The following is a 16,778-nucleotide window of genomic DNA, read 5'->3' as shown; positions in this document are numbered from 1 at the left end:
AGTAACTTGGCAGGAACACTTGCAGAAACTATGTGGAAAGGCAGTTGCCTGTTGTTACCACATTTTGCTCCGGGTTTTTTACCCAGAGCAAAAGGTAAGTCTTTTTAATGTAGGACAAGAAGTGAAAACCCCAATCAAGTCTGGCCATTGTGCAAACATCCCAGATCTAATGCAGCGTTTGGGGGCTGGATAGTGTAAACTGCACACAGTCAGCCCTGAGGAAAATTGGAGTACATAGCAATAGCAATAGCATGTACATTTCTATATCGCTTACCAATGAACTCAGCACTCTCTAAGCAGTTTACAATCTGTAAGCAAATTGCTGCCAACAAACTTGGTACTCATTTTACTGACCTACAAATGGATGGAAGGCTGAGTCAACCTGCAGGCTTGCAGAATCGAACTCACAACTTTGTGGCTGCACTACCAGCATTTAACCACCGCACCACCAGGGCTCCCTGCATCGGCCTCCCTACATATAGGTAATGTAGACAAGCCCAAGAAGGGAGAATGCATACGTATGCCTCATCAGATATTCCCAGCATGTTTTAAAAACCCTTATAGATCTGTAAGTCTGGCCACCAAAATGGACACTGTAAGAGAAGTCTTTACAACAGCCTTTTGGGCCAGAATCAGTCCAGAACTGCTGGATTGTTGTCTAGATTGGCCAAACCCAGCTATTGGCCAGTATCATCCACACGGTCATTCAGCCCCTTAGGAAGATCACACTATATCCTAGTCAGAGTGTTCTTCCTAGGGGACAGGCAAGATGACCCTGGTGGATCAGAGGTTTAAATGCCTGAACTGGAGCCACTCTCTCATAAACCAAAAGGTTGTGAGTTCAGTACCAGCCAGTGGCTTCAAGGTTGACTCAGTCTGGCATCTTTCTGAGGTCACTAAAATGAGTACTCAGCTTATTGGGGGCAATTAGCTTACACAAGCAGTATAGAAATTGCTATTGCGATGGCAGATGTCTTATTTTTCTTTATACCCAAAGAAGTTGTGTCAAGGCAGTTTATGCACACAGGATGGATTGCATTTTAAACTTCTGATCTCTGATTTATTATCATTATTTATTTATTTAAAGAGCACTGTAAAATTTGCAAAATAGCTCTTGATTTTATATTTCTTGAAAAATCCTTTAATAGTACCATTTCCTTTATACAATGAATGCTTGACCTTCCAGCTTCATTGTAAATTAAAAAAAAAAAACTCTTGCATTCTTCTTCCCATTCATAGTTGTTTTGCTTTGGACATCTAATAATAGAGTGCTACAAGAGTCAGTGTGAATCGAATGAGTTTGATTCCTGGTCATGGCCCAGCTTGACCATGAAACTACTGGGTCACATGCTAGGGTCACAGCGGAAGAATTTCCTCTGAAAAAATATTGCCAAGAAAACCTCATGATAGCCTTAGAGTTGCCATAAGTCGGTAATGACTTGAAGGCACACAACAACAATAGAATGTGGCAGTCTTACATTTATAGGGCTGGCTGGTGTGATTCTACTATGTTTAGTCTTATCCATTACAATGTAATTCAGCTATGAAGGCTGTGTATTAAGTGGCATTTCACACATGAAAATATCTGAAACAACACATATTTATATACTTCCCTCATGTGCAATTAGGACCATAGTTTTTTTTTTAATGAAGCCATTTCTGTGTTATCACATTACTGAGCAAGTAATCAGTTCAACTTGAATAAATCTTGGCACACAATGTAAGCGTGAGACAGATTGTATTTTTCAGACAGCCACGAATTCAAATGTGCTTAAGTAAGAATTTTCTAATTTTGCAGGCTTATTTTTAGAAATGTGGATGGCTGGCTGGCTGTCAACCAGCTTTTTCAGGGATTTCTGTGCCAATGTTAGAAATAGCATCTGAAAATGCAGTTTGCATCATTTAAAAAGTTTATAGCTGGCCAGTGATTTCTGACATTGCTATAACTATGGTTTATTATTTCTGCATGTATTTTTTAAAGATCTAAAATCACATTGTAGCCCTGCTCTGTTTTGTACTTTGTGTAGAGTGCCATTTCAGAGTTCAGATTTGGGGAGGTGGGGCATGGTGAGATTCTCAGGAATGGTTTAAAAGCCCACTCTTAAAAATTAACAACCGAATTCATAGGTGGGAATCAGCTGGCTTTTCATTTTTTCGTGGAACGCAGGCCCCCAAATTACTTATCATTAGCAGAGGAAAATTCAAGTGTTAAACACAGGAACTACCCTGGGTTCAGGGGTAAAACAGGACAGATTGCTGCCTGGCAGGCACAGGCATGAACATTTACCAATTTCTGAGCCAATTCCCTGTCCAGAATGAAAGTCAATAGCCATGGACCACAGCAATGTCCGTATAGACACATGTAAACAACTACTGCTGAGAAAACAGATGCAGGGTGGCTCTGAGGTGGGAGCAGGGCATAACAGATATGGAGCCCATTCAGACTTTCCTCCGAAGTGTAGACAACCTCTAAATGAGATCTAAAGTAATTTTGGGCTCAGAAAACTATCTGTGTACTGTATGTATTTTACTTGAGCCACTCCCCAGCCCCATCTACCAGTGATATCAGTACTACTGATTGATTTCTTTTTGTGATGTGGCAGAAGATCTCCCAGTGGAAGGGGCAGATGGGCGGGGGGCTTAACAGAATTCTACAACAGTGATCTCTTCTCTTTCTGTCTTTCAGTACTGATAATTAATCTGGTGTGTGATTGTTGATGGGACTTTTTTTGTTTGCTTTATTGCACATTTATTTTCTTTGTTAGCCACTTTGGAGGGCTTTTTTTTTGGTGGAAAAGTAACATATGTATGTCAATAAAGATAAATTAATAAATCTCTCTGAAACAGATCACCTGCTGAGGTGGACCTGTGAGAGGGGTAGGGTGTTTTTTAAATTTTATTTTAATATTCATTATAACGCTTTTTCATTTTTGTTTATATGGACATTTGTTTTTCTTCTTGTAGTACCTGGGATGTATAGAGGTGTTACGCTCCATGAGGTCACTTGACTTCAATACAAGAACACAGATTACAAGGTAAGAAGATGGGTTCTAAATGCATTTTCACAGCTGTCTCTTAAACCTTCTTGCTAAAAGTACAGCATGTTATCTGAAGGCAACCATACATGGCAGATAATTTGTGTAACCCATATTATCCTTCCTTCCTTCCTTCCTTCCTTCCTTCCTTCCTTCCTTCCCCATCACTTTATTTATATCCCATTTTTTTTCAAGACAAGGACTCAAGGTGGTTTTAAAAAGACAGAAAACGAGAATAAAAATACACACACAATAGGGATGATGATGAATTTTTGCAAGCACACAATAACACAACATTATTGTAGTCCTGTTGGTACCTAAAGTATTGATAATAAACAATTCTTATACATAATGGCTGGCATCCTGTTAGATGTTCATGCCATCATAAACTAGTCATGATTATGTAAAGGTAAATTGCAACATTATACAAAGCTTGTATCCTCAGAAGGGGAGCAGAGATGTAGCTACATTTCTGGGGCCATTGCACAAGCAGAGACATCTGCATGCCCATTGTTCAATGGCTCCCATTGCACATAAGCATCGGAGTGCTATGGGACTTGTTACTCACTGGGTGCCAGAAAGCTATGTGATTTGTTGCAGAACAGCAGATTGCTATTGCATAACAGGCTATTATACATGTTGCACCAACATGCATTGTTGCAAATTGCTAGAAGGGTTTCATGTCCTGTCAGGGATGTAGATAAAAGTTGTAACCTCTGATGAAAGATCTCAGTGATAAAAATATCACTTTTAATAGCAAAATCACAGAATAATAGAAAAGCAAAAAAAAAAAAAAAAGGCAAAAAACTAACTTCTTACACTAGGGGATCATGGGCAGATTCAGAAGGAATCAATCAGTGTAAAGATGGAAAATTAAAAAGCCACCATACATGTGGGTAGACAATGGTCAGCGCTCAAAAAATGGCAGATTTCAAGCAGCCCAAGGCTGGATGGGTGACACCCCCTTCCAACACCTCTGTGATAGTCCCTCCTCTCCTGTGAGATGTGATTTTGATTCGAAGGTCATTTCCACTTGTTGAGCATGCTTGTGATTCGGTTCTTCTCAAAAGAACCTCTTGAAAAGTAGTGTCAAATAAGAGCGGGTTTTCTGCATTTACCCCACTTTTAAGAAACTCTGTCAGCTCAGAATCGGATTGAAACCAACTTCAAGTGGGAACGACGGACATATAACCCCAGTTCATAATTCAATTTAAATCCTAGTGGGAATGACCCCTGAGACCGCTTTACTTTCTCTAGATCAATGCTAGATAATTCTGGGAACTGTAGTTTTGTGAGACATTTAAACTTCTCTGTCAGAAAGCTCTGGTGCCACAATAAACTGCAGTTCTCAGGATTTACTAGCACTGAGCCAGGACAGTGAATCTAGTCTCAAACTTGATTAGTTCTGTTGTGTGTTTTGGATCCCTTTTCTTCTTTGTAGGCTAGCTGTTAAATATTGTCTCTCCAGAGCCATCTAGTACAAGATGGACAATACTCTATAGTGCTAGAGACCAAAGGCATCACAGTGTGTCTGTGAGATTAGGTTGTCTGTAGGCTAAGTAGTTTATTACTGAGTCTGGAAAGAAACAGGTAAATCTATGGTGAACTGTTGGGTTGATAGGAATATATCATAGATGGAAAGAAGACAGAAGAAAATCAGGTGCTATGCTTGATGTGCAAAGTAGAAATCCTGGTGTTAGAAAGTTAGAATTGAAGTGAGAATAGCTTTTGCCTTCTTTGAGGCACTGTGACATGCTTGCTTGGTAGACATTAATTTTCTTCTTTCAAGGCCAATTGCAAAAATCAGGGTTCAGCTGCATTTATTACATAGTGAGCACATGACAGGACTGTTTAAAACTTAAAATATTTAAAATGCATTTCCATTCTCCTCTAAAAATATTTTGTAAGATTGCTTATATAGCAGAGCAAATTACAATTCTTGTTTTAGTCTAATCTGAGACCTTAAAACTGATTGCTATCAATATTTTTTTGGATCAACATTTTCAATATGACAAGATGTTCTTGTCATTTAAAAGTTTTTCAGTATAATTTCTGAACAGTTTTAAATCTGTTATTATACAACCCCATAGCAGTAGCTCTGTTGCAAAGTGTTTTCATGCTCTCCTTTCTCTCCCAGGATGGAAGAATGGGACAGTCTGCTAGCTCACCCACCCGCCTACTTATCCAGCTGCCTGGATCTTTCCATGGCTGGCTGGCTGGGTGAGTGAGGTAGAGGGAGGGAAGAGAGGAGGGTTATCCACTGCCTTGCCTATCCATCTGTCCAGCTGCCTGGGTTTTTCTGCAGCTGACCAGGCAGGTGGATGAGGCAGAGGGAGAGGTGGGCTGTTTATGCCTCACCTGACCATCTGTTCAGCCACCCGTGTCTTTCAGTGGCTGGCCAGCTGGTTGGGCAAGGCAGTGGGAGGGAGGGGGTAGTGCCACCCGCTGCTGTCACCAGCAACCCACACCAGGTGGTAAGAACCTTAGTGTCACCACTAGATATGTGGGACCAGCAATTTCCCCCAAAAGTGTGAAAGATGAGTCCTATAATTGTCCCCCATTGCCTACAACATTTTTCCTTTCCTGGAAGCTCTCCAGAGACTGGCAAATGATGAGTCATGGACTAGCACTAGTTCGTGGACCACCACATTCAATAGCACTGACGTAGAGCATATTGGCCCGATCCAGTTATTGCAGTTTGATACTTGTTTGGTTATCTTGGGATTGGTAGTTAGATTTTGTATTTAGAATGCTTTACCTGAGAGCTCTAGTTCTGTAGTTCAGGGTAATCTCTGTCTACATTCTTCAATCAGCAGTGAGACAAGGTAATCAGAGACCATGTTGAGAAAGACAAAATTGTAGAGAAGCCAAACAGCTTTCTGGGGGGAAAAGAAGAAGATTCATTACATCTTGCACCTGAGAAAAATGGCAAGGAAGTGTATTTGCATACTAGTACCCATGACCAAACATAGTAATTTTGTTTAGCTTTGCAAGATAGTATATTTCCAATTGCTTACCTTTGTGCAAATCACTGAGTATTTGTACCCTGTTTGTTCTTTAGTACTGTGTATATTAATCACTGCCATTTGTTGTATGTACTATAATATTTTTGTGATAAGATCAGCTGATAAAACTGGAGACAGACTAATGACATTTTGGTAATGTTGAACTGGGCACATGAGCTGTATTAACAAAATATAAGTCTGTATCCTTTTTCTTTTAATATAATGGCATGTTATAATTCTTACACAACAATTTGTGCAGTTAGCAATTCTGTTCATATATAGAGAAAATGCCAAGCATTATTAGGATAGAAGGGCAGTTCATTTTCTAGAAGTAAGGCTCACAGTTCCCTAAGAAAAAATGATAGCATTGGTTGCCCAGATTTTCTTACTTGTTAACACTAGATACACATAGCTACCATATGATTGTAATCAAATTGCCTGCTTTTCACAAGAGTCTCATATGATATCACACGAAATCAAATCAGACTTCTCCAGTATGAGTCCTAAAAATTATGGAAATAATGAAGAAAAATCATAACCATTTACTATAGAAATTATTTTCTGTCTCTCCAGGGAAGCTATCAGCCTTGTTTGTGAAGCTGTGCCAGGAGCCAAAGGAGCCTTTAAAAAAAGAAAGGTATTTGTCTTGCTTTTGTAAGAACAAAAGGAGCCATGGTGGATCAGACAAAATCCAATATAGTTCAGCATCCTATTAAAAGAATGACCAATCAATGATCAATCAGCATTCTATTAAAACAATGGGAAAAACTATTGGCAGCAGGACATGAGAGCATCTTCACCATCCACACCACACTCCCAAACTAGTGATACACTGTACAAAGTTATGATGAGTACACATTCATAGTCTTATTCGCCAGGAATTTGCCTTTTAAAACAATACAAAATAGCAATCATTACTACAGTTTGCAGTAGTATATTCCACAGTTTAACTGTCTGTTGTGTGAATAAGTACTTTCTCTTATCTACCCTGAATCTCCCAGCATTCAGCCTCAATATTTACCCCTGTCCCCCATCCAGTAGTAGTATAGGAGAGGAACAGGAAAAAGTCAGTTTTTATTTCTGCCTACTTTCCCTAATGTATAAATGTTTTTAAAAGAAAAAAAAAATTAAACACACATTACAAAAATCCATTCTGTCTCCCAAGGTTTCAGTTTTGTCTAAACTAAACAGCCTAAAACACTGAAATTATTCTTGCAGATGGGTTTTCTTTTTTGTACCCTTTCTAGAATTTTTTTCCAGATCTGCAATATCCTTTTTGTAGCATGACAGGCTAAAAATCAAATAAATAAACAATAAAATTAAATATTCTGTGCCATATAACAATGTAGGTTATGATTTAGCACTCAATTTAAAATATCTCTGACAAATCTCTACACATTGAAAACTAGGGTGTCAGTGAAAAGGCTGGGATGAAACACCGTTCTCTGTGAAGATAGGTTTGTACCAGAAGGGAGCTTTTGAGTGAATGCTGGGACTGGGGGTCATAAAAACATCAAGAAAAACGTTTTCTTCTGTATTTTCCCACTTTTTTAAAATTAAAAAATGAATTGTGAAACATTTCATTTTAGAATGATAAAAAAATGTTTAATACAAGGCTGTCACCTATTTACAGCCTCCAAATAATTTCTAAACGCTATGTAAAAGGAAGAATTTTATGTAAGACTATGTATGGTATGTGATTTATGCTTGCTTGCTGCTATAGAGAGCTAGTGGAGACAAAATAATTTTGGGAGAAAGGTGGGTTATAAATCCAATTCAGTTTTTGTTTTGTTTTGGAGTTTTTCTGCCTGTTTCTCAGACTGGAAAAACTAAAGGTGTTCTTTATAGTTTTAGCATTCCTTACAGTAGCTCTGTTTATAGTAAAAAAAGAAAATGTTAAATAGTCAATTCAATTTGTAATTATATTCGCAATAAACTGTATTATAATCTGTACAATTTAAGATTTTATGCTTGATAAAATTATATTGAATATATTTATGTTCCTAAAATAACAAAATAACTTTCAATCTGTGAATGAAAATTGCATTTCTCATTTTGTTCAAAAATTTCAGCTTTTCTCCAAAAACTCAGAAAAAATGTTTTTCTTCCTATGGCTTCAAAATTGCCAGAAAATTTACATCTGTGTTCAGGAAGCATTCAGACATATGTTATACACAACAGAATGATAGAGTCCCATGTGAATTCTTGAATGTGAAGATCAGCCTTTGGATTAGTTCTAGTATTATTTCTGACTCAAAACACTTATGAATTTCTTCATGCTTAATCTGTTTTCAGTTCTCAAATGCTGTGCTTGTGCTAGTTTCAGGGCTCTTTCTCCAGTCTGATATATCACTTGTTATGCTTATGGTTTCAAATGCATATGTTCACATCACTGGATACTGGTGGGTTACTACAGTATAAGTGAGTGTGTAATGTAGGGCAAGTAGATATAAGCTGGTATCTTGTTAGTGAATTATACAGTTGGTACTTTGTATCCATGTATTCTGCACCCATGGACTCAATGATCCATAGCTTGGAAATATTTTAAAAAAAAAAAATCCAAAAAGCAAATCTTGATTCTGATATTTTATGTAAGGGATACCATTTCATACACCATTGTATATAATGAGACTTGAGCATCCACAAATTTTGGTATCCATCGGGAGTCCTGGCTGTTGTGCAGTTGGTAAAAAATTCCAACCTCCCCAACAACCAGAAGAGGTGAGCTATGTAGATGTATGTTGGATTTATGTCTTCACAATAAGCCTTTGGTATCTGTTGGGGTTTGTTTCCAGGATTCCTTATGGCTACCAAAATCTGTGCAGAACGTTATCATATTTCTCCCAATGCAGGATGTCAACTGTGTGTTCCTTTCTGAGAGTTTTGCCATATTTTGAAGTTCTTTATCTATTGTGCTTGCTACAAAGACTTTTAAATCAATATTCATGTTATTATTAAAAATGATTTTGCTTATGTTACATTTCTTAATTACCACAAATCTGTTAACAGTTAAAACAAGCACCCTTTATAGTACAGGAACAGTCAATCCTACTCCCATTTCAAGTACTTTATCTCCCAACGGTGTTTCCCTACAAGTGTCCTTCTAGTCTGTAACTGGAGTTTAAAGCCTATAATCCGTAACCCAATGAGAGAGAATTTCAGTAGCCCTGGATATTCTTATCTCTGACCTTCTGTATTTGAACAGAAAAAAAATCCTTTGGAGGACAGTTTCATTGAATGGAATTTATCAAGTAGTGTGACCGTGTTTGCCAAGGCTTAAGTGAGGTTCTTTCTTTCATTATAAAAAGGAATGTTCTTCTATTATAAAAAGGAATGTTCTTCCATTTGGCTATACCTTGTGGAGAGATTTGGCTCCAGCATTCGTTTCATCTGTGTGTTCAATGTCTTAGTGAAAGTTATTTATTGTGTTTATTGTTCACATCTTATATTCATGGCTTTCATAGTTAATATTCACCTTGTTAAACTGTTGATCTATTTAACACAGCTCAGCTCATGTCAGCAGGGCTGGCCATGCCATGCCATGAGATAAATAGTTTTTGTCAGGTTGCAAATGGGGAGGACAGTGTTGTCACCCATCTGGAACAGTCACCCACCTGCCTGCTACCTTGCTCTGAAGATACTTGAAAAGGAGGTAACAGGGAGATGGATGAGCAGGCTCTCCATAGAGAGACCAGCCAGCTGCTTCTTGGCAGCAACATTGTGACAAACACAGGCCTCCAGAAACTCCTCGAGCAAATGCTTTGCTATTTCCTTGTGATTACCAGGCCCAACTGCCTCTGTTATGTGACATATGATAGCAAGTAGTAGAGCAAGAAAGATTGTGTGAGAAGAACCCAGTGCTGAACAAAAAGGCTTGAATAGATATTAATAAATAGTCGACACTTTAGAGTAGATCACTCCTTCATGAACTGAAACTTCTAGAAAACTACAACATACAGGACTCTGACAGGGTGGTGGATGGGGAAGGCTATATGAAAAGAAGGGGTGATCTACTCCAAAGGCATCACCTTTTCAGAAAATCTAGTAAAGCCTTTTGTTCAGTATTTTCTCCCCATTTTAAGCTTCTTGTTTATGGTGTGGCAGCACCATGTGGTCCCAAGGCCTCATCCTTAAAAGGAATACCACCTTCAGAGCAAGACATGGAGGGGAGGGTATATGGCAGCAGGAAATGGGTATGGTACCAGACCATCTTGTGTCTGCCCTGCATTTCACTATTGCTTCCAGCTCTCATTCAGTCATTTATGAAACCTTGCACCTTTGATAGCTCATTCAATTATACGGTTGTTCACAGAATCATATCTAGTCCAAAGACCTGCCAATACAAGAATCTACATCTAAAGCATCTCTGAGCTGTGGTTATCTAACATGTACTTAAAAACCTCAAATGAAGAAAAGGCCACCACCTTATGACATAATGTGTTATACTGTTGACTACCTTTTACTGTCAGAAAGTCCTTCATAATGTTTAGTTGAGATCTTTTTTGTTTGTTTTTTGAACCCATTGGTTTCAGCCTATCCCATCAGCAAAAACAAAACAAACAAATGCTTTTTGTTTGTTTGACTTCATCTTCTACATGACAGTCTTTCAGATATATAATGATAGTTATCACATCACTTCTCAATCTTCTCTTCTCCAGGCCAAACATGCCCATCTCCCTCAACTGTTCATCACTGAGCTTGGTTTCCAGATGCTTTGCCATCTTTATGGGCCTCTTCTGGACATATTCCAGCTTGTCAATATTGTTCTTAAACTGTGATGTCCAGAAATGGGCACAATACTCCAGGTGAGGTCTGACTAAAGCAAAATAGACTGTTAACAATTACTTCCCCTAATCTGGACATTATAGTTTAATATTGCATTGGCAATACTGCAGCATCAGAATTTTCACTCTTGTTTAACTTGTGATCTATTATGCCTTCTAGATCCTTTTCACACATGTTGCTCTCATTCAGTAAATTAATGGAAATATAATCTTAGAAAATAGCTTGTAAACAATAACACACACACATACAGCCACAAATGAAAGAGCAGGGTGTAATGGTTTGAATGTTGAACTAGGACACTGGGAGACCAGAGTTCAGATCCCTGCTCAGCCATGCACTGGGTCATCTTGGGCAAGTCATATCCTCTCAGCTTCAGAGGAAGGCAGTGGCAAATCTCTGAACAAATCATGCCAAGAAAATTGCATGATAGGTTTGCCTTAGGATAACTATAAGTTAGAAATGACTTGAAGACTTATATGAATATATATGAACAGCAGTATCAGAATTCATCCAGATTTTAAGGTTATTGATAGTGGAGCATATATTAACTACATATTTAAGAAAGGCTATTTTGAATAGGCAGGCTTTTCATCCATTTTTAAAGGCTTGTACCTGAGGCATAAAACATAAAGGAAGAGGAAAGGAGTTTCAGAATTATATACATAGGAAATGATGAGAAAGACCTGTTATTTACATTCACCAAATGAGCTGCACTGTCCAACAGTCAGATAAATGCATTTTATGGTATTTCAGCAGGATTGTGTAGATGAAGGCGATCTTTTAGATTACCTTGTCTCTGACTGATTAAAGCTTTAAAGGTAACAACCATTTAAAGTCAACTCAGAAATGTATGAGGCATCAATGTGACTGGTACAAAGAAAGTGTCACATACTAAGATTTTAGAGCTCCCATTCACTTTCATTGGAAGGATATCACTGGGGATTTAAGGCATTTCTGTGTAAAACACATTTATTTACATGCATATACATGATTAATATATGTGAAGCAACATTCCAACAACATTTCTTCCCCATCAGCTGTGTAGGGGACACTATAGTTTCAGAATATTTTACATAAAGCAAACTTAAATCTCTGTTTCATTTTCAAATTCAATTCCAGAACAAACTAACAACTAAAGGTTGGGATTTAATTTTTTGCTTATTATATTCTTACATGCAAGAATAAGAATTTCAAACATTTCCCCCCACTACCCACTGTTCAAGAATATGAGAGGTTCTGCACATTATGAAATACTAATCTTTAACACTGGTCTGGTGGTAACTGTATATCTAATTAACTAGAAATAAAAAAAATCTTGCTAAGTGAAATGCAACTCATTACAACAAACCAGGAGCGACAGGCTGAGTGTCAAAGCCCTTGTGAAGCAGATTCTTATCCATTCATAAAAGTTCAACTGGTTTGCATTGTGCAGATGTAATAATAGCAAAAAAGGGATATCTCTTTGCAGTATTACCACCACAAAGTATGGTTTAAGAAATCTGCTCTTTTGTGCTTAGAGTAAATTTTCCACCACTTTCAATTCATCATCATTATCATCATCATCATCATCATCATCATCATCATCATCATCATTATCATCATCATCCTGCTGCATTGGTCTCATTTCCTCAGAATACCAAGGATCTGACACAGGTTGAAGACATTTGGGAGGGAACTTGTGTCAGTGGCCTGGGTTATCTTCATGTTTCAAATGGAGAGCTATGTCTGAGCAAGATGTCCAGACAAGACTGCAGAGTATTTCCCAGGAATTACAGAGAGACATTATCATAGGGATAGACTGAGGAAACTCTATAATTTTTAGTAATGGCAGAAATGAATAACAAGAGGTGACTAGTATTTTCTGTTCTGCCATCTACTATGGCAAAACCCTCTGCTGTGTACCACACATATGTGGTATGTCCCCTTTTTTTCTGCCAAACACCTACATTTCCTTTACTTGAACACTCCAAACAGTAGCATTAAGCAGAAAATTATGCAAGCAATATAAAATAGCCCTAGGCCAAAAAATAAACATTAAAACACTAAAAATGAACCAGAAAGTAGATTACATGTCATTCTACTGTTCACATACACACATACCTTACAAGAAAAAGCATAACCCTAATTATTGATTCAAATAATTATAGATGTTGAATGAGGTTGATTCAAATATTATAGCTGTTGAATGATTGGAAGACATTTTGAATTTTTTGTATTGCCATCATTAATCATTTGGTAACTGTGGATCAATTCACAGCTTGATTTTCTTCTTGCTGGCTAAAAGGCACAGAAGTAAGGGGTTATGCTTCCAAATTTTGTTTTTCCTTCCTTGTAGCCCTATCTGTTCATCTCAAGTCAACACTTGTTTCTTACTAACCAGATGAAAGCAGCTGCACATTACTGGTTTAAATGTCACAGACCTGAGTAGTAAAAACCAAAGGCTTCAATTTATCTCAGATGGAATGAAGTGTCATCAGGTGTCAACAGAAGACTGATAGGTGTGATTTTTGCTTTTGCAGCCACCAAGTAAAGCTCTCTCTAGTATCCTGGGGAAGAGCAACCTTCAGTTTGCAGGAATGAATATAACTCTGAATATATCTACCACTAGTTTAAACCTGATGACACCTGATTCTAAACAGGTCAGTATGTTCTTGTTCCTGCCTGTCCTTATTAGTGTTTCATGACATCTTTTGTTTGCTAGCTCCTAAGTTATTTCTGTTCTTTGTGCTCCCATAATTGTGTAAAAAATTATGTTTGAGATGTCTAATTCAAGTCAGTAAACCTACATGTATGAATAATCGACTGAGTTTCATCCTGATACTCCCATCATTGGAGGTAAGGGGGCGGTGATCAGGGCAGGACCTTCTTGGTTGTGGCACTGTATTTGCAAAATAGGTGTTAAAACCTGGAACCACTGTTTTGCCATTTAAGATCTATAAAATATTTTCCACAGCATTTTTTAAATAACATTATTATTTCCTGATATTTATTGCTTCCAGAGTTGCCATCTGTGATGTACTGTCACTATATGTTCAAACATACATGAAACTTGTTGTTGATTTTACTGTTGTTTCTGTTGTTGGCTTCTGATTTTACTTCACATAATGCACATAGAAGAGTAGTGACAGAAAAGAAAGCTAAATAGTCCATATATAATACTCCTGTTGATCTTTTCTAATTTATCTATAGATTATAGCAAATCATCATATGCAGTCTATTTCCTTTGCATCTGGAGTAGATGTGGTAAGTACTCTTTGAAAAATCTGCTATTAGTTATTGATATAAGAGGACACACTTAATTTGCTCAGGAAATATTGCTAGTTAATCTTTTGTCATTAAATGCTACAGAAAACTACCGGGAATCCAAAGCATTCCATTTCACACCATTTCACTTTTGTATTCCTATGTAATGGCAGCTGGTTACTACCATATCAGCGGTACAGTGAATCTGCTTTGTGTTTTGATGCAGACACTAAAGGAGCTAATGAAGGAGTCAATAGTTACTTTAGTGCCTTGAATAGATCCTTTAAAATTTCCACTTAAATTCAGAATGGATTCATGTGAGATTGGCACAGAAGACACCAGCCACCACTGTGATATATGAATAGTAATGAATTTAAGCCATTGTTTTCTAATGTAACTTCATGGATGCTTTCTTAAAAAACACCTCCTCTTCCTCCAAAAAAAATCCTGATTATTGATGGCATGGTAGTCTAAACATTGATACTACCATATGTTGCAAAGTGATAATTTTGTTATAAACAGAGGTATTCTTAAATCTCTATATTTTCCTCTCTTTTTGTATTTCTATTCATTATTCCAGGACATGGGGCATTTACACTGGTCCCCCCCCCCCCCGCTGTGGCATCCCTCTGACCACACAACGCAGGGCCAATTCAAGTGTAGACTGTCTTCACAATTTGAAGGTAGTTCCACATTGAATTTGGGCCATCTCTCCCTTATACTGGTTTAAAATAACTTGCATTTTCCTCTGGAAATTTGATAAGCATGTCTTTTATTTCTTCATCCAAGTCACTGATAAAGATGTTGAATAGCACAGGGCCTAGGACAGAACCCTCTGGCACTCCACTGGTCACTTCTTTCCAGGCTGAAGAGGAACCATTGCTGAGCTCGCTTTGGGTTCGGCCAGTTAACCAGTTACAAATCCATGTAACAGTTGCCTTCTCTAGCCCACATTTTAATAATAATAATAATAATAATAATAATAATAATAATAATAATAATAATATGTTTTATTTATAGACCGCTATTCCGCAATGATCATAGTGGTGTACAGTAAAATTTTACAAGCTTGTTTGTAAGATTGTCACGGGGAATCTTGCCAAAGGCCTTACTGAAATTGTTCAATTGTTGTTTGATGATGGAAATTGATATATGCTATATCTACAGCATTCCCTATATCTACCAAGATGGTAATTTTTATCAAAAAAGGAGATCAGATTAGTCTGGCATGACTTGTTCTCAGAAACCCATGTTGACTTTTTGTGATAATTGCATGGTTTTCTAAATGTTCATGGACTTTCTGTTTAATGATCTACTCTAGAATATTTCCTGGTACTGATGTTACACTAACTGGATGATAATTGTTTGGATCCTCTTTCCCCCCCTTTTTGGAGATGGGGACAATGTTTGCCCTCCTCCAGTCTGCTGGAACTTCTCCTGTTCTCCAGGAGTTTTCAAAGATTATTGCCAAAGGCTCCAATATTACATTTGCCAGTTCTTTTAATACCCTTGTATGTAGTTCATCTGGTCCTGGATACTTATATTCATTTAGATTAACCAGGTATTCCTGTACTTCCTCTTTACTTATTCTGTGCTACATTTTTCCTGTTGTGTCCTCTAATGCATTTCCCTCAGGTTGAGCACCCTTTTCCTTTTCTGGGAAGGCTGAGGCAAAGAAGGTGTTGAATAATTTTGCCGTTTCTTTGTCCCATTAGCATTTTGCCATCTTCTCCACGTAGTGGCCCTATCATTTTCTTCCCTTTGCCATGGACATACCCAAAAAAAGCCTTTTATATTGTTCTTAACCTCTCTAGCAAGCCTGAGCTCATTGGCCCGATCTAGACAGGCCTAAAGTGTGCCCTCATCATGTGCTAGGGGTTGGCCGAGGGCGCACCGCCCATATGTGCCTTACCCCTAGCATGTGACGAGGGCATTAAAATGCCGGCGCCCTGTATACACGGGCGCCGCCATTTTGACGTAATGGACGCCTAGTGTCCGCATGTCCCGGTGTCATTGTGATGCCGTGAGTGTGCCATTGGTGCACTGCGCTATCACAATGGCACTGCAGAAAGAACCCGCTTTTTGCGGGTTCTTTTTGCTTCACGAGGGAGCGTGGTTTGTCCGCTATGGCTCCCTCACGCAGCAAAACAAGGCGCGGATAGACCGCTCTTTCCATAGCATTCTGCGCTTTTGCTTTTCTGACTGTCCCCTTACATGTGCTAGAATATTTGCTAGAATTCCTCCTTGGTTATTTCCCCATTTTTCCATTTCTTATACATGTTCTGTATAAAACCTAGCTCAATTGAAAGTTCCTTAGTAATCGTTCCCGGTTTCTTGAGACACCTCCCATTTTTCCTCCTCATTAGAACAGTTTTAAATTGTGCCTTCTGTATTTTCCTTAGTTTATTGAAATCAGGTTTCCTAAACTCTAGAATGTATGACTGGCTATACCTGGCTTCTCCTTTCCACTATATAACAAACTCCAAGAGAACATAGTCACTCCCACCTAAGAATCCCACCACTTGCACCACATTAACCAGGTTATTCCTGTTGGTATCACTGTTTGGTGGATTTTTGACTGGATTTTCTAAATGGCCAACACGGCTACCCCTGGATGTTTCTTCTACTGTGTTCTTGTCAAAGCACACTGCAGTTAATGACAGACAGAACAAACACCCCTTTGATGCTGCAGCTAACACATTTAATGTCA

The 16,778-nt window shown here is 38.1% G+C and overlaps 1 protein-coding gene across 4 annotated transcripts in view; it reads left to right on the top strand.

Moving 5' to 3' along the window:
* Positions 1–16,778, top strand: part of LOC149323695 (SHC-transforming protein 3-like) — a 57,994-nt gene that overhangs the window by 18,920 nt on the left and 22,296 nt on the right. For 3 of the 4 annotated variants that reach the window (XM_089491094.1, XM_089491113.1, XM_089491109.1), the window contains 4 exons: positions 2,965–3,035; positions 6,614–6,677; positions 13,345–13,464; positions 14,015–14,068. In XM_089491094.1, the coding sequence (XP_089347220.1) occupies positions 2,965–3,035; positions 6,614–6,677; positions 13,345–13,464; positions 14,015–14,068 (309 nt within the window). The remainder of the gene's footprint in view (positions 1–2,964; positions 3,036–6,613; positions 6,678–13,344; positions 13,465–14,014; positions 14,069–16,778) is intronic. The other variant, XM_089491101.1, reaches the window with a different exon arrangement.

This window comes from Sceloporus occidentalis, unplaced genomic scaffold (genome assembly GCF_023333645.1).
Source record: "Sceloporus occidentalis isolate IW3139 unplaced genomic scaffold, rSceOcc1.0.p SCAF_1, whole genome shotgun sequence".
In the NCBI taxonomy this organism is placed as follows: domain Eukaryota; kingdom Metazoa; phylum Chordata; class Lepidosauria; order Squamata; family Phrynosomatidae; genus Sceloporus; species Sceloporus occidentalis.
Note: the sequence above shows the minus strand (reverse complement) of the source record. Positions and strands in the feature narration are given on the sequence as shown.